The sequence below is a fragment of the Scaptodrosophila lebanonensis genome, unplaced genomic scaffold (genome assembly GCF_003285725.1).
Source record: "Scaptodrosophila lebanonensis strain 11010-0011.00,11010-0021.00 unplaced genomic scaffold, SlebRS2 tig00001412-arrow-pilon, whole genome shotgun sequence".
NCBI lineage: Eukaryota > Metazoa > Arthropoda > Insecta > Diptera > Drosophilidae > Scaptodrosophila > Scaptodrosophila lebanonensis.
The window spans coordinates 2,934,494-2,959,979 of NW_022060739.1; the positions used below are offsets into that span (position 1 = coordinate 2,934,494).

At 37.4% G+C, this 25,486-nt stretch overlaps 1 protein-coding gene across 1 annotated transcript; it reads left to right on the plus strand.

Moving 5' to 3' along the window:
- The first annotated feature begins 5,971 nt into the window (after positions 1 to 5,971).
- LOC115631785 lies at positions 5,972 to 8,052 on the plus strand. Its single transcript, XM_030528619.1, has 2 exons — positions 5,972 to 7,549; positions 7,784 to 8,052. Exons 1-2 carry the CDS (start codon positions 6,027 to 6,029, stop codon positions 7,788 to 7,790), a joined length of 1,530 nt encoding a protein of 509 aa, XP_030384479.1. The 5' UTR covers positions 5,972 to 6,026; the 3' UTR covers positions 7,791 to 8,052.
- Positions 8,053 to 25,486: the final 17,434 nt, after the last annotated feature.

Sequence of the window (25,486 nt, forward strand, 5' to 3'; positions counted from 1 at the left end):
TACAAATAAAGGTTTTCTGCCTACATTTTGAATGAGATTAACTATATTTTCCAATATTTGTGTATCCGATTAATTTAAAATCATCAAAATAAAACATTTATGGTTTAAATTTGATACTTTTTTAAATGAAATTGTAAAGCACACTAAATATTTAAGACAGTTTGTCCTAAGTGACTTAATCTGAGTGATAATCAACGCACAGCGCAAACGTTAGAGCAGTTTTGGATAATTCGAAAATCTGCATTTTTCATCCGATTACCTTTGAATTTGTTTTTTATACTTAAAGGATGCACTTGGTAGGAGTTAAAAAGCTGAAATGGCACAAGTTTCTGTTATGTGGTAAGAATTCCAGCGCCATCGAGGAGAAAAGGGGTTTAAAAAATTTTAAACTCAAAGATGAAATGGAAAAATTTTATTATATATACAAGTACATAGGTATTTATTATTTTTCCAAATTGATGATTTGGATTAAAAACATGATAGATTTTCCATTTTAAAACCCACTAAGATCCAAAATGTATAATGGAATGCCAGGATGGAAAGCCATGTTGCACAGTGCTTTGTGTGCCACCTACGTTGTGCATTTGCGCCTTGCTACCTGCTGCCGTTCACCGGCAGTGGCAGTGGTAATGCCAGTAACAGTAGCAGTAGCGAAGTAGCGACGACTGCTGTGCGTATGCGTGTTGGTCTGATTGCAATTGCAAAATATGTTAGGGAAGTGAATGCCGCTTAGATTTGCGGCGTGCCCACAAACAATTGCAAAACAAACATGGCCATAATCGTGGAGGCAAAGGCAAATCCACTACAACCATTAATAGCTTCAATATTTTAGCACATTAAAGCACCATAAATTTGTTAGTATGGGGTGTAACTTTTACGTATGTTAATTAGTCAAAACATAAAACAAACGCCTAGTCAGGCAAACAAAGCACTGCCGCCCGCAACAAGCTAGAGCTCCCTTCCGACTACACTGATCTATGTTGGAGTTTTTTAGTGTTGCCGAAAACATAAAAATATGGCAATTATCTAGCTCGGCTAATGGCCGGGCTAAGCGTCTAGAACAAGCCCCGACAGGCTCGTAAAACATGCGCATGTTGCAACTGGCAGAAACACCTTAATGGTTTAACCCTCGAACGGGGTTTTTCGTTCTAAGCACCGATGGATTAGATATAAACTTGTTATAAACTTGAAAATCGGAACAATTCAGCTCCTTTTAAAACTTATCATAAAAAAGTCAGCTATGAAGTTTTAAAGCATTTCTATTTAGATTTATATAAAACGTTAGCGTCCCGCCCTGCTTCGCACTAGTATGTTAACATTTTTTACAAATTATAAATTTTATTACACATACACATACATCCTTCTTTTTGCTATGAGTTACTTAAAAAGAGCAAAATTATATTATTATTTAAACGATTTCTTTGTTCTTTCTTAGATTTTTTTGGTTATTATTTATTGAGTCGGAGCTTACCTGTAAATCTCTCAATTCATCTGGCTGCAGTCCAGAACGGCTTAGTGAGTTTAAAAATTCGTGTGGGTAATATTATTCACTGTTTCGATCGATTGTAATTTTTTTTATTTGCCTGGGGACTTTTGATATTAATATTGCCTGAATATTTAATGCGACAAAATGATTCGAGGATGATTCTGATCGAACAGCATCCGTTTCGGGAATGTAATATTTTAGCTAATTTCTTTACACCTTGGGCTACTTTATTGGAGTTTTGGCTAGGATGCCTATTTTTTTTTATTTTTTTTTTTCAAATATAATATAGTTAATACGGAATAGTGAAGCTTCAGTGAAAGAATCCTTTAAATCGGTCCGGTAAATTTAAATAAACAAACAAACAATCAAATCTTTACTCTTTATAATATAAGCATAGAATTATATACCTAGTAATATGTATACTTAAAACATCTTACGAGACTGGATCAATAATCTTTTAAAATATTGGGGCATAATTATTCTTATCTTGTATCTTCGTTATTTGTTGAACTCCAAAAGTATATGAATTTTTAATTGAATTTAGCTTGTAATAATACAAAAGTTAACTAACCATTTTGGATCATATTGTTCCCCAGGGTCTAGAAAGGTTTAAGGGCTGTGTGTTACAAGTGCTTGAGTGCGGTCACACCCACTTTTGCGTCATTAGGCGGCTATCCATAAGGACTCTAAGCGCAGATGCAGTCGCACACGCAGTTGAATGATGTGCGTTGGGTCATTTGTGTCAGCGATGGGCGTCGCTTTTAGCAAATTTCCATAGAGCAATGCGTCAGTGCTTGGTTGACTTGAACTTGGCTAGAATACTCATTCATCGATGCCAAAAGACGCTGCACAAAACACACCTTCAGCCTGAATGCCTTGGCATTTGCCACAACCAACTGCTGCCAGGCTTCACTTGTTCTGCCGCATCCCAATTTAATGGCTCCGGAATTGGCTGACCCATCGCCATCGCCTGTCTACAAAGTGCTGTCTCTGGTGGCTGCTGCTCCTCGTTGTCGTTGAATTTGGCCCAGCGCAACATGAGTATGATTTATTATATTTTATGTAGCTGCAGCTTCTAGGCAGACCCCTGCTTTAGCTCCAACTCTAGCTCCAGCTCCTGACTGCATTGTGTCTGTCTGTATCGAGAGCCAAATGGAATTCGTGACGTTCTCGCGCAATGTTTGTCTCATATTTTTTGTTACCGCTTCGTTAGCTGCTTTTTCAATGCTTTATGTGTATCATTTTTCTTTGCTTGAGGCATCGGCATTGGCTTTTATTGTATAGCATTGCTTTTTATATTGGTGGGCCTAATTTGGTCTCCGGCGTGCACCTGATTTGTGAAAAAGTTCGTGCGCATGCTCAATTGGCGATAGAAAATGTTGAAGTTGAAGCTCTTTTGCATGGATAACAAGTTGAAGAGATTAGTAGGGGAAGTATATTTAAATGCCACAGCACTTACGATTTACTTCCAAATTTATTATTTGGTGGTACAGTTGACGCCACCTCCATCAACCGTTCATAGAAATAAATATACTTATAATACTTAACTTAATGTTACAATTACAGATTAGCAGAGGAAAGTTCTTAGCCTAAGGCAAAGCAGTGGCTTGTTATTGTATTTTTATTTTCATCTGGTTTCCAATAAAAACATATAATTTTTATGGTAATCAAGGCTTTAGAGATGTAGCATTAAAGTTTATTATTAATAACACAATATTATAAAAACGATTAATTTCGCGGACTGGAAATTGCTTCAAGAGTAAATAAGATTGGGAATAGAAATTGCTGCATAAAATAAGAAAATACATACATGTAAAGCACTCCCCAGGAGGAAGTTGAATCTAAGCTAAGCTAATATTTGTAATATATGGCCTACTTCAAAAGCATTCAGCTGTAGAATTCCCACAGGACCCCCTCATCACACGTTGTTAGCCGATTTCTCTCTTTTTCTCTCACACAGACACTTTTGCAGAGCCGCAGGCTCGTTTTGTTAATTTGAACAGGGAACACTTAAAATAACCAGTCAAGTCATTCTACCTACAAGATCATATTCGTGGCTTTGTCTGTCTGTCTGTCTGTCTGTCGAGCCGGTCTATTAGCGCACCACAGCAACGCCTGCAACGCCCACTCCACAGAAACTACACCCCACCACCACATTATAGCTCCAGTCGATGACGCTCCGCGCGGTGCTTCTTTTGTCAATCTCCAGACATTTGCCTCCAAGACCAATGGCAAGAAAGAGTGTATGGAACGAGATTTATGTGGCTTCAGTGTCATTTTGAGTTAATGGGTTATTCTCCGCAAATTCTTATGGCCATTTCCATGAACGTTTACCTTAATTTATAGTTGAGCAGTTTGCAGGTGAATTTGCTTGGCCAACGCATATACAACATCTGATTTATGGTGTTAATTTTCAAATTGGTTTTATGGCAATTGCCGCAGCACCCACACACACTTAAGCACACACTTAAGCAGTATTGTCGTCTGATTCCTCATCAGATTCTGACTCGGATTCGGACTTTGAGCTCTCTATTCCGTTGCAGAGATCGTGATGTATTGGATGTGTGTACGCTTCAATAGGTTTACCCTGAATGTATATAGTTGTTGTCCGGTCTTCACGGTCTCCGAGAGGTAATCAATGCGACTAGAAAAATCGTGAGTAACCCAATAGGCGATGCTCATAAGAACTGGCAAAAGCGAGCAGAAATACAAATTATAAATGTTATACAAAACACTGAGGACATGCAGGGACAAACGGAAGTAAGAGAATGGATTGGTTCCTCTCCTTCTCGGAAAAAGGTGGCATTGTTTTTCATGTATTATTCTAAATATTACCTCAACTTCGGAATTAACCCCAATGGTGACCAGATCTGGCTGTGTTTATGAAACATATCAAGGAGTGATCACAACTTGACAGATTGTGGTTGCGTATTTTTATATTTATTTTATATAAATGAAATAATCTCTAAGCGTTCTTCTTTATTTGCTTTTTAAATGCAATCAAAATTTTATAAAACAACATATATTTTCAATTTAAATTAATTAAATTGCTGCATTCGAATATCGGTTATTACTCAGCCTTCCATTATAGGTATTCGTATCGCTTCATTTCAGCAACTAACTATCCTGCTTATATGGTACTTTCCAAAGTAATAGTTTAGAAAAACATTCTTCGAAATTGCCACTAGTTTTATTTTAGGTATTAAATCAATCGTTCAATGGTCAAGATAGGTATAACCGATCGAGTTTGTATTATAGTTGTAGATATTTTCTAAGTTCCATTTGAGCTCCATTAAATTGACAACTTCTTGAAAATATTGTTTTTTCAGATAAACTTCTTCAACATATTAAAAAATATTTTTAATGAGATCATCTTTCCTAACCTCGACATATGTAGATCAAATAATTATTATATATTATTAGTTAGATGCAGATTCTAACTTTTTATGATTTTCGGGATAGATTTTTGTGCCCATCTGAATCAGGATGACCTATATATGGCTATAACTTCCTTTAAAATCGGCCTATCATTACAAAACTTGGCATAAGGTCTCATAATCACTAACTGGAAGTATTTGCCAAATTTCATTCCAAAATGATGAGAATCGCGGGAGTTATGGAAAATTATTAACTGTTTGGGAGAGGGGGGAGGGAGGGAAATCCCATAATACACATTTTCTGTGGATTCACATAAGGCATCTTGACCCTGGCAAACATAATATACTCTTGTGCATTTCATGTACAGAGTATAAATATCGCCCATGCGTATTTTTGTCACATTGGCGCAGTACGTCGTGACTCACGCCAGAGCACGATATTTATACAGATCGAATATGCTGTCAAATCTACTCACCCATACATTATCTTTCTGCTTTGTTAAATGTCGCTTAAAGTGAAAATAAAAAGATTTATTTTTATTTACATTGACTCTGACATTCACTTTATATAAATGAGTTATGATTTGTTGTTCCTATTGCTAACAATTAGATATAATCACTTCAAATATAAAGACTTTGGAGTACAAGATTATTATGTTCAAGTTTCCTAGAAAATAGTTTACATATGTACATATCTTCATCTACATAATACATTAACATTAAGTAGCCTCGCAGCTTAGTCATGTATTTAGGAAAAGTGTCTCATCTCCAACACAATGTCATCTCTACCTTATCTTTTTTTGAAGAGATCGACGGGGATGCCTTTTTTAAACCTGTCGGCTTATCAAGAACACTGGCTGCGATTTAGTTTGGCTTTTCCTCTATTCTATCTCTCCGTGCCCAAAGATAATACTATGCTAATAAAGATCCAGCAATAAAGTACTGCCTGAAGATGTTGCCTGCTTGACAGCACTTTTGTGATTATTTAAGTGTTGAAAAATACGGATGGTGCGGCCTGTGTCTACTTGTATTATTCTTGCCAATTGTTTAGTCAGCGAGTTTTTAATCACACAAAGTTTTTGTTCGCCTCAAGATCAAATCGGTAGTGACTTTTATATTATTAATTCACTCTCTGTCAAGTATTTTTTTTTTTTTTTTGCAAAATGAAGCGTCATAATGCCCGCAAAGCTCTTGTCAGCAATGCCTTGGCGGCCGCCGCTGCTGAAGCTGTCGCCACACCCAGCACTCTCGATGGGGCCGTCCTCTATGTGGATGTGGTCAAAAATATGCCCAAGCCAGATCCAGTGCCGCAGTCGCCGCCTCCACCTCCTGAGTTTAGCATATTTCATGAGGATTTTCCCGCTCTACCGGGCGCACGTGCTGGTCGCAACTCTCGCCCAAGTACCAGTCCTGTGGTTCCCGATGATTGGACGGCCATGCTCAGCGACAATGACGAAACTGGCGAGGAGGAGGAGGAGGAGGGCGTCGGGGGGCCAATGCAATCGCTGGCCAGCGATACATCGCCGGGTGCCAGTGGAGAAGATGAAGACGATCCTGAGTCGGGGCATTCGCCAGCTGCCACCCACAGCAGTGAGAGCTGTGCGAGTGGAAGCGGCTGTGTCAGTGACAGTAGCAGCAATCACGAGCTTTGCTCCTCCACCTGTGAGTGCCAGTCCGTGTGCGAGAACAAGTTAGCCAACGAAGAGGTGCCTGATCTGAATAACGACGACGACAACGGGAGCATTCAGAATGAAAGCAAGAGCGGCTCCAGCAACTCGGCTTCGAGCAACTCGGTGGTGAGCTACTATCGCAACATCGAGTTCCTACCACAACTGTACGAATATCTGACCATGCATGGACGCCTTGGCTCCAGCTATATCTTCGATCTGGAGTTTCTGAGTGCAGGCCAACGCGCCCGATCCGAAAGCAGATCCATAATGACGAAATTAGTGGGTCTGCAGGCGCCAACTACTACTGGAACAATACCGCCACCGGGCCTGGGGTTCTTTCCGCGCATGCGCTCCAATTCGACGGGCATGCCGCTCGGTGGCGTTAGCTTTAATACGGTAGAACCTGGTGATGGGGATGATTGGGTGAAGTTCGATACCAAAGTCATGCCAGGCAACGTCTTCGGATTGCGTGGCCTGGCCGAGAGCCTGGGAACGGCGCAACGAAGCCCGCTCTTCATGTCTGGTGTCTACGGATATGATGCCCTGCGGCTGAATGTGGACTTGTTATCTGATGGCGGTGAGATGCATCCAGCCTTCGGCGGCTCCTTACATGGTGGTCGCCGCAATCCGTATGAAGTGCCGTACGATGTGCCGGCTGATTATCATATTTCGGGCTTACTGGGACTACCGCAGCCCAAGATTGATCAAATGCAGGTGGAGCTTTTGTTTTACTTCTTCTATACATTCCCCTGTGACGTGATGCAACTGCTGGCTGCCGCCGAATTGGCGGAACGTGGCTGGCGATTCCACAAATACGAGCGCCTGTGGGTCAGACGGCAGTCCGACAATCCCAATTATTTTTTTCGCGGCGCCATAGAGGTGGGGGAATACAACTACTTCAACATGGTGCAATGGAAGATACTGCCACGCCATTTTGAACTAGATCCCGATCATATAGAGAAGACATACCTGAAGGAAGAGATACAGGAAAAGTATGGCTTCCACCCACAGATGAGGTGGGTACAAATATTGAAATCTACCCGTGGTACAAAGAACTAACTGGTATCACATGGCGCATGAATTCCCTCTCCCAGAAAACAGATAGAAGCGTCAGCCAGTGTTGAGTAAAAAAAGCACCATTTCGAATAGGGAAGAGTAGTGGCCCATAGATATAGATGCGGAATGATACCTCGTAACTCTTTGTACCATGTACTCGTTTCCCAACTATTACTTTTCATATCTCTTGGCAGCTATTAAATGGTGTGCAGAGCAGATCACGTGAGGCTTGGCGGCTGAGGCGATCTCTAAAGTACAACGAGAATACGGTCAGAACTTGTGATAATATCTCAGATACCCGTACGTGTAAAGCAGCAGAATAAAAATACCGGCATTACATATTTCTCAATAATATCTGTATTATGACGGAATTTCTTGATATGGGCAGAGTTTCTAACAAAGAAATCGATGAAACCGATTATTACCTGCTTACTACACAATACATACATATTTTAAATACAAATCCAACAAAATTGTCTTTCAGTGATGGCTTAAACGAACTCGTATCGTACTGGATCTTGTAAAGAAATGGGAGAAATTATTAAATGAAAAAGGGTCATAGCTTTTGGTAGACCTTTTTGTTGCTACTTGGTTCTGGAATCTTCGCAAGTTTGGGAATTTCTTCAATTTCATTTTGCAATTTCTGGTCTACTTTTGGATATTACTGAAGTTGAACATAAAATCGATTTAAATAGTATATGAGTCAAGCTGTCCAGGTGGCTTAATTGTACGCTAAATACTGACTAACTAGTCAGCCATCCTAAGATGCAGCGCAGAGAAATTAGTTTGAAATTTAAATGTAAGCCGAGGGGATAAAAACTTAACTCCATATTCTTCAAATATACTTCCAAGCAAAGAAGCAAGATAAATCTGATTGGAAATCAATTTTTGTCCTAGCTGGCGCTCACACAAACACTTAGTATACACTAACTCTGTTAAATAAAGTAAAGTTGTTTATTAAAACAATCAAGCAGCAAGGAAATATGAGTCGATAACGTCTTTGTGATTTTTATAAAAATAAGATCACGCTTACTTTAATCATACCTTAAAGCGAGCGGAAAGGGAAGGAAAATTACCGTAAAATTATTTTAATTCTAAGCGACTGTGAAACCATTTAATTTTGTCAATGTCGCGTTCGATTAAAGCTAAAGCTCACAAATCAAAATCTGGGTAGATTTCTAAATGAAATATCGGAAAGCGCTGAATTGGGCAACCATTTTAGCGTGGCATTGCAGCAACCGCTTCCGCTGCAGTAAGAAGAACATTTTGCAGTGCTTTGAACCTTTTGAGGCAATAAACTTTGTCATAACCATGCAAATTTCACCTGTGTTGGGCTGACGTCTGCATATTTTGTCATATCAGGCTATTAAATATGTGCATGCCCGCTCAAAAATGCAAAGTGTGCTGGCTGACTGGCTGGCTGGCTGGCTTGGTGGCTCGCTAGGCAAAAGCTTTGCAATGAATTGAAGACATTGTCAATACCCAGCACGAGGAGGGCCAAGATGAAATGAAGCCTGACACAAATAGAAAAAAATCAGCTGACAACTGGCTAAAGACGGAAGCCAGAATCGAGCAACATGTTATGTAGCAAGGCCAACATACAAAGCACTTTGGGCCATATACTTGTACTTGTATGTATGTATGTGGTGGCGAGGGTGGTGGCGAGGAGAGGGTAGCAGATGGGTGGGTGTAGTACAAGTAGGTAGGGTAACTAACATGCCGTTTCGAGCTCAATCGTTCATAACAACAGCAGCAAGAAATGCAGCTGCATTTTTTTGCATTGCATTGATTTTTGCATGAAAATCAATAAAAATCAAATAATACGCTCACAACAGTGGGATCAATCACATTTATGCTAATGCACTTACATAATAACATCGCTGTAACGTGACACGATGCTGTGGAGGGGGCCTGTGTGGGGTGCTGGATGGGTGGTTGGTTGTTGGTGGTTGGGCGAATAGCTGCAAGCAAATCATTTGGCATGACAAATTCAATTCAAATTTTGTTTTGACAAATTTGGCGGCAGTCGAGAAATTGAAACGCTTAGATAAGAGAATTGAATAAGTGCAATGAAAGAAAAGACGAAATGCATTCAGTGTAGTCAGTCAAAGACATGTAGAATTATTAAACAGTGCTCTTTTCCCGTCGTCATTGTTGTTGTTGTTGTTATTGCTGCTGTTGTTATAGTTGTGTTTTATTTTGTATTTTCGATTTTATTTGATTTATTTTGCTATTGACAAACGGGCACAATGAACGCCAATTGAGAGAGATGAAGCTGACTCTGGCGTCACATTTTGCAATTTTCCATTGTTGTTGTTATTGTTTATGCGTACACAAATTTCTTCATTTTCTTGATTGCTATTTTTGTTTTTGTTGTGTGGCGAGCGAGTTCTTCTTGCACTTTCACTGCTTTAAAATGCATACCACCTACATTTGTTGTTCGATTTGCTGTGCTGCCTGGGGGCGGCGAAATGTTGGAGCTAAACCGTTAAACATTCTGCATAAGTAAGGAAATTGTTACGGGCAGATGCCGTAGCATCTGAGCAGATCGCAGCTGAATTGAGGCTGTGCTAAGCTGGACCATTGTTCTTGGCGTTGGAATTGCAAATTGTGCTCTCATAGTTCAACGTGGTTGCAATTTGTTGGGGCAGGCATTTCCAGTTCAATCAACTCGGCCGGCCATTGACTTTGGGCCAGTGGCCACACGTGGGTGTCGTCGACTTAGTCGTCGTGGTCGTGGCTGTCTTCTTCATCTTTGTCGTCGTCGTTGTCGTCGTCGTCGTCGTCGCAATGGCCTTGTCGTCCCCCACAAGCAAGTTGAATGTACCGTTGTGTCTTTGAACTCACACCCATTGGCCGATGGCATAACGTCGCGATTCGCCAGACACTCAGACGTCGCCATGAATGAGACAACGAACTCTGTTGTCTTGGCCAGAGCAGGGTTTCTTGAGTCCAAAAACAGTCCCAAATATACCTGACGAAGAACGCATGCAAATTGCCTGCTGCTGCTCCCAATTAAAATTTCAAATTGCAGCAACAGCCGCAGCCAGCCACCAAAAGGAAGAAGCTCAGCAATTAGCATGGCCATGTAGGAAGATTGATATGCAAAGAGAAAGAGAGAAAGACAGGGAGAGAGAGAGAGAGAGAGAGAGATAGTAGTAGGAGAGACAGAGCGAGAGTACGTGCAGAAGACGACGATCTGATTGTTTTGTTTGTAGGCGACAAAATCCTTGATGTCAACGTTCATTGATCTGCACGTGTTGTCTTTGAATTCTTTCTCTCACAGCTTGGCAACAAGCAGCCCAATCAGAGATTCTGCTGCTCTTCTCTTCTTTCAAGTAAATCGTAAAAAATTGCGCTGCTGTTATTTTGTTATAGAATGCAACTTAAAAAGTAAAGCACCTATAGCTAAAATAGTTTGCAACCTCATGAGTTATTATAATAACTGTGATATAGTCTTAGATGGGAATATTCTTGCTTCATATGACCCAAAAGCCGATGAGCCGGTAAGGGGTTCGCATGCTAGTTCGAAATTAGATTATATTAGTTTCTCCTTTATAGTTCAAGGTTTCGCAGAGAAGAAATTGGACTTAACTGTTTTCTTCTTTCTGGTGGAAATACACTTAAAAAGTACTGTAGCCACAACCCTTTTCCTAATAGTTTTATCCAGTATTTTATAGGTTTCAAAATACACTGTAAAATGATGCAGTCTTTGCCATATTTGTCGGGAACATTGTATGAATTGCAAAAAATTGATACCTTCACTATATAGATAGATGGAGGCTTCTACATAATCCGTACTACCTTTTTATATTTATTTATTTATTTATTTAAATCAACAAGTGGTTCTGTCGATTTATTCAAAAACAATATATAAGTATTAACATATTATATATATATTAAGATTTAAAATTAAAAATACAAATATGATTAATATAACAAAGTCTCAACTTACAAGATAAGAAAACCCCCGAATGCCCCCGACACGTTGGGGGAATTTTATTTGCCAGTTGCCCCCCCCCCCCCCCCCACCCCAATTGGCTATGCCCCGATTCACAGCCATATGTGGTCAGAGACATTATAGACCTGACAATCTAAACAAATAGTATGTAGAAGAGGAAAATTAATTCTACTTAGGAGCTAATTAGAAAAAGTAAGGAGTAGAAAGAGACAGACCTTTAAGAATATGGTATTTGGATTATTGTATGAACTCGACCTTACATGTGGGCTAATCTATGTTTTTTACCTCTTGAAATATTAAATTATCCCCTGCTTTTGACTGCAACCAAATGTAGGTTTTATCAAAATATATAATTCAGAATGTAAAGAATTAAAGAACTTTAAAATGGCAGCATTTTTGTTAATAATTTATCTCCGTACAACTCTAGGCAACCATGTAAATACACCATAAGCTTTGAAATTGTTGCTGTGCACGTTCGAGTTCCCATAAGCTCGCATGTACTTGTACCTACTGCCCATCGTCTTAGTTGTTGTTGCGTTCATTGATGTTGTTGCTTTTTATACACGCCATGGTGATAAATAAATTCTGGTATTAACTTCCCATATATTTTCATTATGTGCGACACAGAAAGTCGTGTTTTATTTCAACACAAGTGGATTTTAATAATAAAATGTGTCTAATTTGAGCGCAGTACGGCTCTCTGGGTGTTGAGTGTGTTTGTGTGTGTGTGTGTGTGTGAGTGGGGGTCGTGGCACATCGAGACACAAACCTGATTGCAACAGGTTCGGCAACACCTTTACTTAGGCATTGCATTTCCTGGCTTTCCTGTCCAATGTCTGTTTTGTTCGCCCATGGTACGTGCGACGCGTCAATGCTTCATTTCCACTGTCATCTTAAGTTGATTGCAAGTTACGAGCGTGTTGACAACAACAACAGCACGATGTGCGCATGCGCAGCCATATTGTAACGGTAATTGCCAACAGCAGCGCAAATTTCCATGCGTGCGCCTTACGGGGTTATGGGGTTAATGCCGCTTGCAACGCTTTAAACTGCACACTCGACAACAATATGTGTACCGAAGACAGTCAAATGTGCTCAAGTGAGAAATGGAAAATGTATATTTATACTAATTAATATATAAGTAGTGATGGTTATAAGTAAAATTAAATATAGACGGTTTCTCTAGCAATAATTAATAAAAACGTTGAGAGAGAGAGACAGAGAGATCGTAAAATTATATAAAATATATTTACTATTTTTATCATTTCTGAACCATTTAAATTTCTGAAGTACAAACTATGCTTCAGTCTACAAATTTCATTTTACGCTAGTGACGAAAACTGTTGCCTAATTGCGAGGCGTTCAAAGGTATCGCTGTATCGAATAAAATTTTGTTTTAACATTTTATTGAACGTCGAAATTATTCCCTTAAATAAAAGATGCAAGGTGTCGAGATGAATGCCCCTATATCCAAAAAGAAAGGAGAATGCCTCAACATCGAATAAAGTAGCAAATTATTAAGACGCCTAATGTAAGGAAAGGGTTAAGATGGCTACAAAGGCATTCTACGCATCGCAAAAGAGGCTAGGAAGAACTTGAGGCTACTAGGTGATGCGTTGGTGGTGGAAAAATACACCTAATTCTGTTTTTACACGGTATTTTTTTAAACGATTTTGATATAACACGGTTTGAAAATTAAAAATTGCTTATATATTTCTTTAGATATAAGGTATATATGATCAATATCTTTTTTACACGGTTGTTTTTGGAACCAATCTACCGTGCAAAAACAGAATTAGGTGTAATACTATCTACAAGATTATCCGAACCACGGAGAAATATTAAAAACTCGGGCAATTCGAAATAAAGAAACGATGACTCACAGTATTATGTTTTTTCCCTTTGAGCTCACAAGCTCTCACAATATTGTATAATTTATTTGTCATAAAATAGCCTTTCGGACTGGCAATCAAATTGTCCATTCACTCGTTTTGCTCTTCAACCAATCTAATTGGTTACTAATTAGAAATATAGTTTCTCCTGTTCGTGCTATATTTTTGGTTTGCTAGACTTAATAACGTCTCTGTCCATATTTGACTGTGAATCCGGGCCTACTTAACTGGCCAAAGGACAACATGCCGAAGGCGGTAAATGACATTATTTTACGTTTATTTTTGAGGCTTTCTTATCTTTAAAGTTGAAATTATTATTTGATATCTATATCTATATTTGATATATAATATATAACGACAGTCCATATACATACATATGTCGATGAAACAAAATAAAAAAATTTTAAATATTCTATGAATTTTCATAAAATTGATCGTCAGCAGCTTTTGAAGAAACTTTGTGTTTCTCAGAACTTTGCAAAATTCATTCAATTATAACTTGATTAATTTTATTAAATTGAGGTTTTCTTTAGAATAAATCTTCGCCACAATCACATAAGTACATAATTCTTAATACTTTTATCAACAAGACACTTCGGCAGTCGCTTTTTGTCGATTTCCACTGTACCGACATATATCACTAGCGTTTTGTGCGGGCGGCTTATTAATCAGGCTGCTTGGCCACTTGGTCACCACTCGGTTGCGTAAGCAATTTTTGTGTGGCTCCGTGGCTCTGTGGAGGCATGATTCATGTTTAATTGGCCCAGAGCAGCAGCTCAAATCTCACCCAGTTGTCAATTTTAGAGACAACACATTTCAATCAAACTTTGCTGCACCATAAATAAAACAGTCCCCCAGCAGTTCCGAGCCCAGAAGCCTGTCGTCTAACTTTAAATCGTGTGCTTAAATTACATATTGTTGTTGTTGTTGTTGCTGCTGCTGCTGCTAACGTTCACATTTTTCCACATGAAATTATGAAGTTTTCATGGCAATTAATACGCATGCAGCCATAGCCACAGCCGCAGTCGAAGTCGAAGTCACAACTCGTTTTAGTTTGGCGGGTGTTGTCGTCGTCTCGCATTTCAACTTGATGGCAATTAACTTGGCCAACATTTTCTTAATAGCAAAATTTAATGAGCTGCCAAAAATGGTTGCAAATTTACGGGCAATTAGTGTGTAAGTGTGCACGACACTTGGCCGCTTATTGTCTTTGAAATGGATGTGGACCAGGCATTTGTTGTTGTTCTATTTTGCTAATGAGTGCGCTTGAGTGAGCTGTGCAGGCATTTTAAAAAAGTATTGGGCATGTGGCTTTAACGGAGGGTGTGTCACAGATTTTCCACCAGCCAGTTGGCAAAGAAAAATAATCGGCTTTGGACACGCACCTCATACCACAATACAAAGGGAGCAGAGGTCTTTGAATAATTTCGAGTTACTTTAACATTTAGGCTATTCATAGTTTAGCTTAAAATGTTTCCTGCCAGATACAGTATCAATCCCAGTTAATAACTTTCTACTCTTACTAAAAAGTAAAACTTGGGAGATTTATACTCCAACAAGTATCAAGATGTTAAAATTTGTTTACTATTCTAGCATATAATCATCTATTAGCAATGCAATTGATAAATCAATTTTAAATAAAACTTCTGTTAGTAGGGACTTTTCCTTATAGTTATTGATCTGCGGCCAATAATACAAGTAAGATAAAAATGTTTTCTTTTTAGCTTTGGCAGGTATTTGAAAGATTTGTTCTGAAGTGAAGTTTTAGAAGGTTTATTATGAAGAATATGGCTTATTATTTTATAATTCAAATCGAATTTTTCGATAAAGCAGCTTCAATTATAATTTAACAGATTATCAGCCTATTTCGAACATTTTTCACAGCTTTAAAATAATAAGAAGTTCCCTTAAAGTGTGTGAAAAGTCCACATTTATTACTTTGAAAGCCTTGCGATTTCTCTTTTTATAGTTATGCATAAAATTATGGGTATTTCTTAAATAATAATAGTTATCATAGTTAGGTAATTAAATGTAAGACGATTTATAGGTCTAATCATTATACTTTGAAGCCAACACAAAATGGCTGCGAATATTATTGATTTTAATTTCATGTTTGTTGACTCATATTTAAATTGTATTTTATTTTCCCAAAAAAAAAATGAAGCTTCACAGCGGCCGTCGTCTATAAGGGATTGTATGACGTACAACTCCTCCAGCCGCAAGTGCAGCCAATTAATTAGAAAGGTTGCCAGGAATTAATTGTCTATTAATTTGTTAAGCATTATAAAATAATTTGAAGCAGTTATAGACACTAACAACCATATTACTGTTTTTTTTTATTGCCATAATGTATATAGTAATACAATTTTTCCGCTTGTTCAGTTCACAAACCAATTTTAAATGACAGAAAAATATACCAGTTCTTTGAGAAATTGCAAATAAAAACAAAAAAGTTACAATAAATGTATTTTTTCAATTATGGGTGTTACAAATCGTATCTCTAAAATATTTAAGACAAATATTGGTATTTAAAACTTAAGTATTATTATTACATAGTAAAAGCCTTAGCAAATTATATCTGTCATTATTTCTGCCATATTCAAACCAAAATATTTTCATCTAAATACGTGTAATTAATTAATAAAATTATATGTATGTATTATATGTATTATATTATATGTATTTTTGAAATTTTCAAAACCTAAACTCCAAAAAAAATGTATAGTTTCAATGTATATTTTATATTTGGTATTACAAATCGTATCTCTAAAATATTTAAGACAAATATTGGTATTTAAAACTTAAGTATTATTATTACATAGTAAAAGCCTTAGCAAATTATATCTGTCATTATATCTGCCATATTCAAACCAAAATATTTTCATCTAAATACGTGTAATTAATTAATAAAATTATATGTATGTATTATATGTATTATATTATATGTATTTTTGAAATTTTCAAAACCTAAACTCCAAAAAAAATGTATAGTTTCAATGTATATTTTATATTTGGTATTACAAATCGTATCTCTAAAATATTTAAGACAAATATTGGTATTTAAAACTTAAGTATTATTATTACATAGTAAAAGCCTTAGCAAATTATATCTGTCATTATATCTGCCATATTCAAACCAAAATATTTTCATCTAAATACCTGTAATTAATTATTAATATTATATATATGTATTTTTGAAATTTTCAAAAACTAAACTCCAAAAAAATGTATATTTTCAATGTATATTTTATATTTGGTATTACAAATCGTATCTCTAAAATATTTAAGACAAATATTGGTATTTAAAACTTAAGTATTATTATTACATAGTAAAAGGCTTAGCAAATTTTATCTGTCATTATATCTGTCATATTCAAATCAATATGTTTTCATCTAAATACCTGTAAACATACAAGTATATGCATGTATGTATTTTTGAAATTTTCAAAACCTATAGATAACTCATTTTTCAATACGCTTTTGAAACTGCAGTCATTCGTCAGACTTAAGGCCTCAACCTGTTCGCTTGCTAATAAAAGACATGCTCAACAACTGCAACAGCAACAGCAACAACAATGGCACAAGCCTCCTCGGAGCAGCCACCCACACTGCGTATACTTAACATGCCTAACAATTGCTTTGTCAACTCTTTAACCCCAGCAAACAGCAAAGGCAACAACACCAACAACAACAACAACACCAACAACAACAACAGCAGCAATAACAGCAACAAGAGCAAGAGCCAGACGGAAAAGTATTTTACGCACGCGCGCCGCCAGCAAACAAAATACTTGTAAAGCTAGGTACACACGATGCAAACAATTTGCAGCAAGTTGATTGCTGCAATCAAATTTGCACGTATAAACACGAGTGCAACCATTTTGCTGCAAACAAAGAACTTGCAAAAATTGTTTGCAGCAATATTTTTTGCTTGTCGTCTGTATACATTATTTTACCGTTTCTTGGTTGCGTCAGTTGCTTGCTTGCTTGCATGTGCTGTTTGCTTTCAGTCGCAATATTGCAGCAAGCAAAGCAACATGTGGGATCGCGAGGAAACGATAAAATTAATTGAATTTTACGAGAATTATTCTGTTTTATGGGATGTCTCGGCAGCAGAATAGATAGAACGCTACAGTCGAGCAAGCCCGACAGTAAAATAGCCTGTACTCTCCACAAAAAAGAAAAATTAAAAAAAAAAAAATTTTAAAAAAATTAAATTATTAAAAAAAATGAATGATTTAATTAATTAAAATAATTAATTAAATTAAATTAGAATACATGTTTATGTTCAGTTTAAACAGCATACATTTACATCACGTACCTATGCGTGTTTATATGCGTGTATGTATGCAGCACAAAGTTGAACCAAAGCAGCAACAACAACAACAGTTGCGGGCAGCGCTGCCGACAGAGCTGCAGGCAGCGCATGAGCAGCGATTTTACTTATGGCTATAACTTTCTTCAGAATTGACCTATCATGATGAAAGTACTAACTGGATGTACCTACCAAAATTGATTTCAAAATTCCGAGAATCACGGAAGTTATAAGAAAAAACACAAATTGCGGTGGAGTGGGGTGGGGGGGGGGGGGGGGGGGGGCGCATCGAAAAAAAAACTCAAACTCGTACTTTCTCGGTCTTAGGAGAATATGGAAACCAAGTTTGGTTATTCTAGCTCTTATACTTTCTGAGATCCTTGCGTTCATATGGACAGACAGACGGACGGACGGACAATGCTATATCCACTCTGCATCTCATCCTGATCAAGAATATATATACTTTGTGGGGTCTGCCACGCCTCCTTCTGTGTGTTACATACATGCGCACAAAACTAGTATAGCCTTTCACCCTTTGGGTACAGGCTATAAAAAGAGCGGCCAGGGTACATCGGACAACTATACCAGCAGTTTTTCGATGCCCTTAAATTTATTAAAAATGACGACGGAAATAATTATAAAATTCAAAATTTGGTAAGTAGTACAATTTATTGCACATATCGTAGTAATTACTTGTTTTATATATGCTCCCGATTTAACATTTCGTGTCCACCGCTGATATAAACACGTCGTTATTCCTTGACTTTCACAAAACAACAGAACTTGCAAATGAGTGTCACTTGCAAGCACTGCAAACAAGAAATGAAAACACGTGTAGACATTGACGCAATATATTGCACGAAATAGCCATGCAAAAGTTTGCATGCAAAACAAAAATTGATTGCAGCAAGAAATTTTCTTGCAATATTTGCATAGGTGTAAACATTGGTGCAAACTTTTGCTGCAAATTATTTTTAACTTGCTGCAAATTGTTTGCATCGTGTGTACCTAGCTTAAATGTATAGTTACTTGTGTACTCTAAGCGCCAGTTGCTTCAACTTCTCGGCGTTGTATGTCGTTGTGCCCCTCTCCCCGCCCCTCTCCCAGCCCCCTCCCCAGCACATCACTAGCCACTCTACCTCTTTCCATGCCATTCTACATTCGTGTGCGCTGCTCATTGATCGAAATTGAATTGGACATAAATAAAACAAGATCAATCAATTGATTTATTTTGACATGTTGCAACAGCGCCGCAAACTTTGGCGTCCGCGTCAGCGTCGGCGTCGGCGTCGACTTCGCTATTGTTGTTGCTTGTGCTTTTGCCTTTGCTCTTGTTGTTTTTGTTGTTGCATTGCATGCTGCGTCTTTGGCCCGGCGCGGTGGCCGGTTTGGCGCAGTGGGTCTCATTTGCTTTGTCGCAAGGGAGATTTACTTTTTTCTCCATTTTTTTCTCTTTTATTTGCCTTTTTTACTCATTTTTTTTTTATCAATGCATTTGCAACTTGTGCCTATTGTTGGCGACCTGACTGCCACCACTTGGTGAGGCATTGTCGGTTTTTTTTTATTGCTTGTTCTGCTGCCGTTTTCGGACTTGCATGTTGGCTTGTTTGGGTTAATTTGTCGCTGTTGGTCGCTCGTTTCAGTGCCTGGGGCTTTGCCTGATTAATTTTATTTGCGCTTTGTTGTCAAACGCACCACAACGAACAAATTCTAATTTAGCCGAGAGGCAGTAATATAAATTCTAGTATGAAATAGAAGTGCAAAGCAGGTTGTTAACAGCTTCAAAAACCCATTTGAAACTACGCAAGAGAACGAGTAGAGATTGACATGATGGAAACAATCCATAAAGGCATTTATTTGTGAAAAATAAGAGAAATTTGGAAATAAAAATTACACCGCTTTGTCAGCTTCTTAAAAAAATAGTGATTGAAATTGATTAATAATTGGTAAGAATTTCAAAACTTAGTATTTTTTTATCCTACAATTATCTAACAGATACATATGTACGCGTAGGTAATAATATAAATACCTTGAATTCAACATAATGGAAGTTGAATTAAATCAGGCTGAGGAAATAAAGTATAGTTTAGTATAATATCCTCGATCTATTAAATTATTCTCAAGTTAACACGTGTGTAGCAAATTATCCTTTGAGCTGAAGGTACTATTTAACGAGTATCCTGGCGAAGTTGAATCTACAAAATCTACAAGTCTACAAAATCTACTGATACCCGTTTTTTTGCAGACTACTCCCATCAAACAGTTTTTCTACTACATGTACATTGCTTAGCCAAGCCTTCCCCAGCTTTGGATAGAAGTTTCAGACTTGACGTACTTTTCTATACAGGTCTGCTTTAGAGATAACTGATATTTGGCTGTAAATGCGTAGAATCGTTTGAATTGTACATTTTACAAAGAAAAGAATAATTGAGTTAGAATGTCGAATGGAAACATAGTAAAAAGATCAGTTCTGATGTATGAATAGTAACTATTTTGTTAATGAAAAAAAGCATTAAATATAATTAATGAATTAAATCAAAAGTAGACAAATTAACTTTCTAATTTATGGTTGCAAGTCCTTCAGCCACATCTAGATCTGTGCCTAATAACTTGTCAGCTGGCCTTCCTACACATGTTAGCCTAAATCTGTAGTTGGTATCGCTTACTAAGTAAGTCTAACGATTAGCAAACTAATTAGACTGGCTAAACTGACTGACGGTGCTACATTTATAAAAAAAAAGTGTTTGCCTTGCCTCACATGCCAGTCTGTGCGTCTACCCGGCATCAATCAAAAGCCCCTTCACCAGGCACCATACGAGTATATACGACTATTGCCGATAGATACAGTCAGTGGCATTATAGACATTTTCCAGCCAGAAAGTGTGAGTTGTGGGGCATGAGTTGCAGATTTTCTGGGGCAGCAAATTTGTTGAAATTGCCATTCATCAGACGTGAAATGAAAACATCAACTGTGAGAATGCCATTAAAAATAAATACGCATGCAGGCAAAAATCTCAGGTAAACTACACATGTATAAAAATATGAAAAAGTGCGTGTCGTGCAACTGACGTACAAAACCGCAAAAGGGGGAATATTTTTTGGACCCAGACGCATTGGCACTTCGAATGCTGCTGCTGCTGCTGCGTGACATTTCAATTAAAATGCTAATTTTGCAGGCAGACTTTGGCGAAAACGTCGGAGAGCTGAGCGGACAGACACGGAGTGTCTTGTTAAAGGTTTTGTGACGGCCTAAATGGAAACTATGCCGTTGGCAACTATGTATTTAGTAAACTAAATTACTTTATTAGAGTGCGCTCGTGGGCTTTTTAAGGCGTGTGCGCTCGTTCCATTGCAAGTGCATTAATCAAGCCCCCACATACACACACACACACACTCATACACACGCATCTAACCCACTCCATTTTACACTCACACACTCCAACTTTGACACTCGTGACTTTTCTAAGTTAATTTATCATTTTCAAACGGCAAATGCATGCATTGGAAAATGATGCACTTTCTCTCTTCACATATCGTACTTCTCGTACAAAACAAAAACAAAAACAAAAACCGTTCTGTAAATCGGCTGTGTCTTGGCGCAGCGGAAGTTTAAAAATAAAACTGCCGGCAGGATTACCAACATGCAGTCAACAGTTGGCAGCAACAGCAACAGCAGCCCTTTCCCCGGCTTTAATTGTGACACGTGATGCCAAGCGCTGGGTAACAGTTGTAATAGAAAGCTGACAATTAATCTCACAGATACACATGTGTGTGCTTGCCAGATACAGATACCCAGATAGGTGGGTAGGAAGGTAAGCTAAGCTAAGCAGATACCACATAGACAGCGCAGAGGCAGCAGACAGACTGACAGACATCCCTGCATTTCGAATTAGAGAAAAGCATTTTCGATTGGCTGCTGTTGCAGTTGAGCGTGTGTGTTCGACACATACTCTCTGTGTGGGTGGCACAAACATTTCAGGCAATTAAGGTCGTTACTTGATTATGCACAAGAGTTATAAATAAATTATAGAGTATCTGGATTAGCTGAGGACGATACTTCCAATAAGTCCATCTTAATTAGCTGCCAATTTCATTTTTAAATAAACTTAACATCTTATGTTGCACATTATTTGTCTACAAAATATGGAACCTCTTTAAAGCAATTGACGATAAATGAATTATAAAATTATAAAATACTCAAAAACACATATTTAGAATTTGGTTTTATTCTTATTGCTTAAATAGTATTAGAAAATATTTAACAAACCAATTTTTTACTTCTTTTTTGATATTTTTGTTTACAATTCATATTAAATTTTATTTTTGTCAACAAATTATTAAATTTTAAATTTGTTACTTAAATATTAATGAAGATCATAAATATAGTAATTGAGTAAAGGGGATAAGAACTTAGCTTCAAAATAATATACCTATGTACAAAAAAATCGAAGTATGTATATCCTTGCTTATTTGGAAAAACTAACAACTTAAACTTAAAATAGTTGCGATTGTTAACTGTCTGCGAAAAATTCGATGCGTTCACTTATATTCAAAAGGATAGTCCTGTCATGCACCAAACTATTCCCTCCCAGATTTTTCGTCAGCATTAGCTTCGATTATTCCTGTGAGTGCCTTAATTTCAATGCCAGCCATTTTTGATGGAACTGTTCCATTTATTTTTATTTCCGAAAAATCTAAAACAAGATAAGAATTGAAGAAGAAACTGCATTAAGAAATAGTTCTCGTTTAAATGGAGCACAAATATTATTTGAATTTATTAACATTAAATTAAACGAATAAATATTAATAATATAAAATTTTTTATTGAATAAGCTTTGTGAAACACAATTTTGATTTAAAGGTTTTTCTTTTGATAAAAATGTTGGAATATTCTTACTTAGATTGCCTTTCTTTAAAAGTTTCTTTAATTTGTGTTCAAAGTTCATAAATACACATAATAATTATATTTAATACAAATAACAATTATAAAACATTCATCCAGTTGATATTCCTAGGACTTTTCGACTTTACAGTGCAAAGGATTGCTTTGAAAAGATAAATCGTCAATCAACTTTTTCAAATCAATATCCCGTACTTCGTAGCTACATCCGTTTCTATATTGCAACACAACAACGCACAACCCTTTCAGTTCGGGGGAGTCCCTAAAGTGTTATCAAAACACATGTCGAACTATAAATAAAGTCATGTAAAGCCACATTTGTACAATATATGGATATAACTTGCGGCTACGGTGTAAGCCGATGCAACCTTTTGGTATCATTATAATTAATATGCAGTATAAATAATTTATGCATTAAATTCTTAAATTTATGAACCGCGCGCCTAAAACACCACTATATACACCATATACATGCGTAAAATCAAATTGCCGTTGAAACGAAAGATCGCCATAACTCACGGGGTTCCGTTCGCCACATTTCCATTTCATATGCCACAAAATTTACCCTCGACATGTGAGCGGCAAAGAGAGCGATACATTATATTATTTATAAATAATAATTATGGCAGGCATATGACTGCCGGGTCCGCCTGCCGGTGTCGGTCTGCCAGGCCGCCTGCCTGCTTGCCACCAATTGTTGCTGGGGGAAAGTGCATAAGTGGAAACATTTGTGGGTGCCGCATCGCGTGTGAGGTTGCCACCGAAAGTGATTAGAGTGCGCCGTCTGCCGTGTGCGCTTTTGAATTTGTTTCTCAGGATTGTCACCTTTCGCCTGCCGTATAATGATGCTACTTGCAGGCTGCGTCCCTCTTCTTTCTCATGCGAGAATTCTTATTTATGAAATGAGTCTGCCAATGCCGCCAATCAATCGGTATTAGGTTTAACCAACAGGCTGGGAAAATGCCAGCCATCTAATCAGAGCGCATTTGCCGCATTTCCATATATGTAGGTTTGTGCCTTTGCTAGACAGTTGTTCTAATTGGAGATATCCTCTCCGACATGCTCAGTAATCTGATCAGACAATATGTTGTTTAGGGCCTGCAGCCTGCTGCAACACTCATGAAAGTATGCACGGTTCGCGCGCTTTTCAATTTTCTTTCAAACTTGTTAGTTAGTTGTGATATTTTCATAATAAATATAAGTGTAAAAAAACTGATCAATGATTATTTCCCTTATACTCATGGTTGGCGCGCTTCTTTACAATTTTCATCAAAAATTGTCATCAGTTAGTTGTGATATTATCATAATTAATACAAGTATAAGTGTTTACTAGATTTGATCAATGATTATTTGCCTTACGGCCGATCTTGGTAATTCATGAAAAATATTGAAATAAATAAATTTGTTGAGCTTTAATATTCCACTAACTCCGATATTCTGCTCAAACGCAATTAACGCATTAAACGAGATTATTTAAGCTAGAAACTGTTTCCTCGTTTTCGGCAACTTCTTAAAAATTGATTTATCTCTCCCCAGCTCTGAATGCAACTGTTTCCTAATTTAGAGTACTAATCAATGCTTATAAATTATTGATTATTGATTTTCAATGTTGTTTTCCAGCTAAGACATATTCACGTTTTTTAATAAATCGAAATTTACATTTTATTCAACAGAGAATAACATCATGATATTTCCATAATTCCTTCTACATAGTAAACAGATACTTTGGCAGCTGATTGCCGCATTTATGTATATATTTTTGTACTTTGTATTATTTATATATTTTATTACCACCGCGCAGTTGCGCATAAATCTTGAATATAACTGCCAGGCATGTCTGATTTATTTATATTGTCTCAATTTTCATACAACAAAAATTTTCATTTAAAAATCGATTATCTTCGCTAAACGTTTCGTTGAAAATCAATAAAAATGACTTATGTTTTCTTGCCCGATTGGCTGATTGGCTCGTTGGCTGCCTAGCTTGTGGCTGGGCTGGGCATGTGTGCGTCTCTGTCTGTGTGTGTGTGTGTAGCCAGTTAGCCAAGTGACTGGCATGTTTCCGCCATTTACATGAAAATGGCATCAATTATTCACACACGCTCACACTTTTGGACACACTTTGATTAGCATTTGAATACGATCGCTGCTCTCTATGTGCCTTTCTGGCCATTATATAAATGGCTGGTCATATGCAGTCCAATTGTTATTACATCAACACTTGACCAAGATACACAGGTGGTCTGGCTTTCAGACCGAATACAATGCATTGTAGGGCTGGTATTGTGTGTGCTACCTAAAACTTTTATTTTCTCTGTTGATAAACTTTTGCCCATTGTGTCGAGTGTGTCGAGTGTGTGGGTGAAAGTCTAAGCAGCTTAGCTTTAATTCAAGCTCAACAGCTACCGTCTTTACCGGGCCATTAATATCGCATTGCCAGTGTTTGGACAAATGAAAAGTGAAATTTGAAACAAAATGCCAAATGTGTTAATTGTCGATGCAAGACAATTGCACAAATTACATCACTGAGCGTGATCCTAAGCCACAGCCGGAGTCAGAGCCAGAGCCTGAGCCAGAGCCAGAGCCTGAGCAGTTACAACTTTTCAAATACACCTATATACTATTATGTGAATGCAAAAAAGTGGCCAATGAACACAAAACCAAACAATAATCAAGAAATAATAAGAGGGGGAGTGATATGAAATTACTATTGGAATATCTGATACTCTAGTACCAACAAAAAAGAAATGCAATTCAAAATGATTATAGGCTTTAAAATAATTGAACTGTTGAACTTGTTTTAAATGTTAAAAGTATATGCTTTATTTA

Excerpts from the sequence above, each read along its gene's own strand:
- LOC115631785 (XM_030528619.1), top strand. The coding sequence starts at position 6,027 with ATGAAGCGTCATAATGCCCGCAAAGCTCTTGTCAGCAATGCCTTGGCG.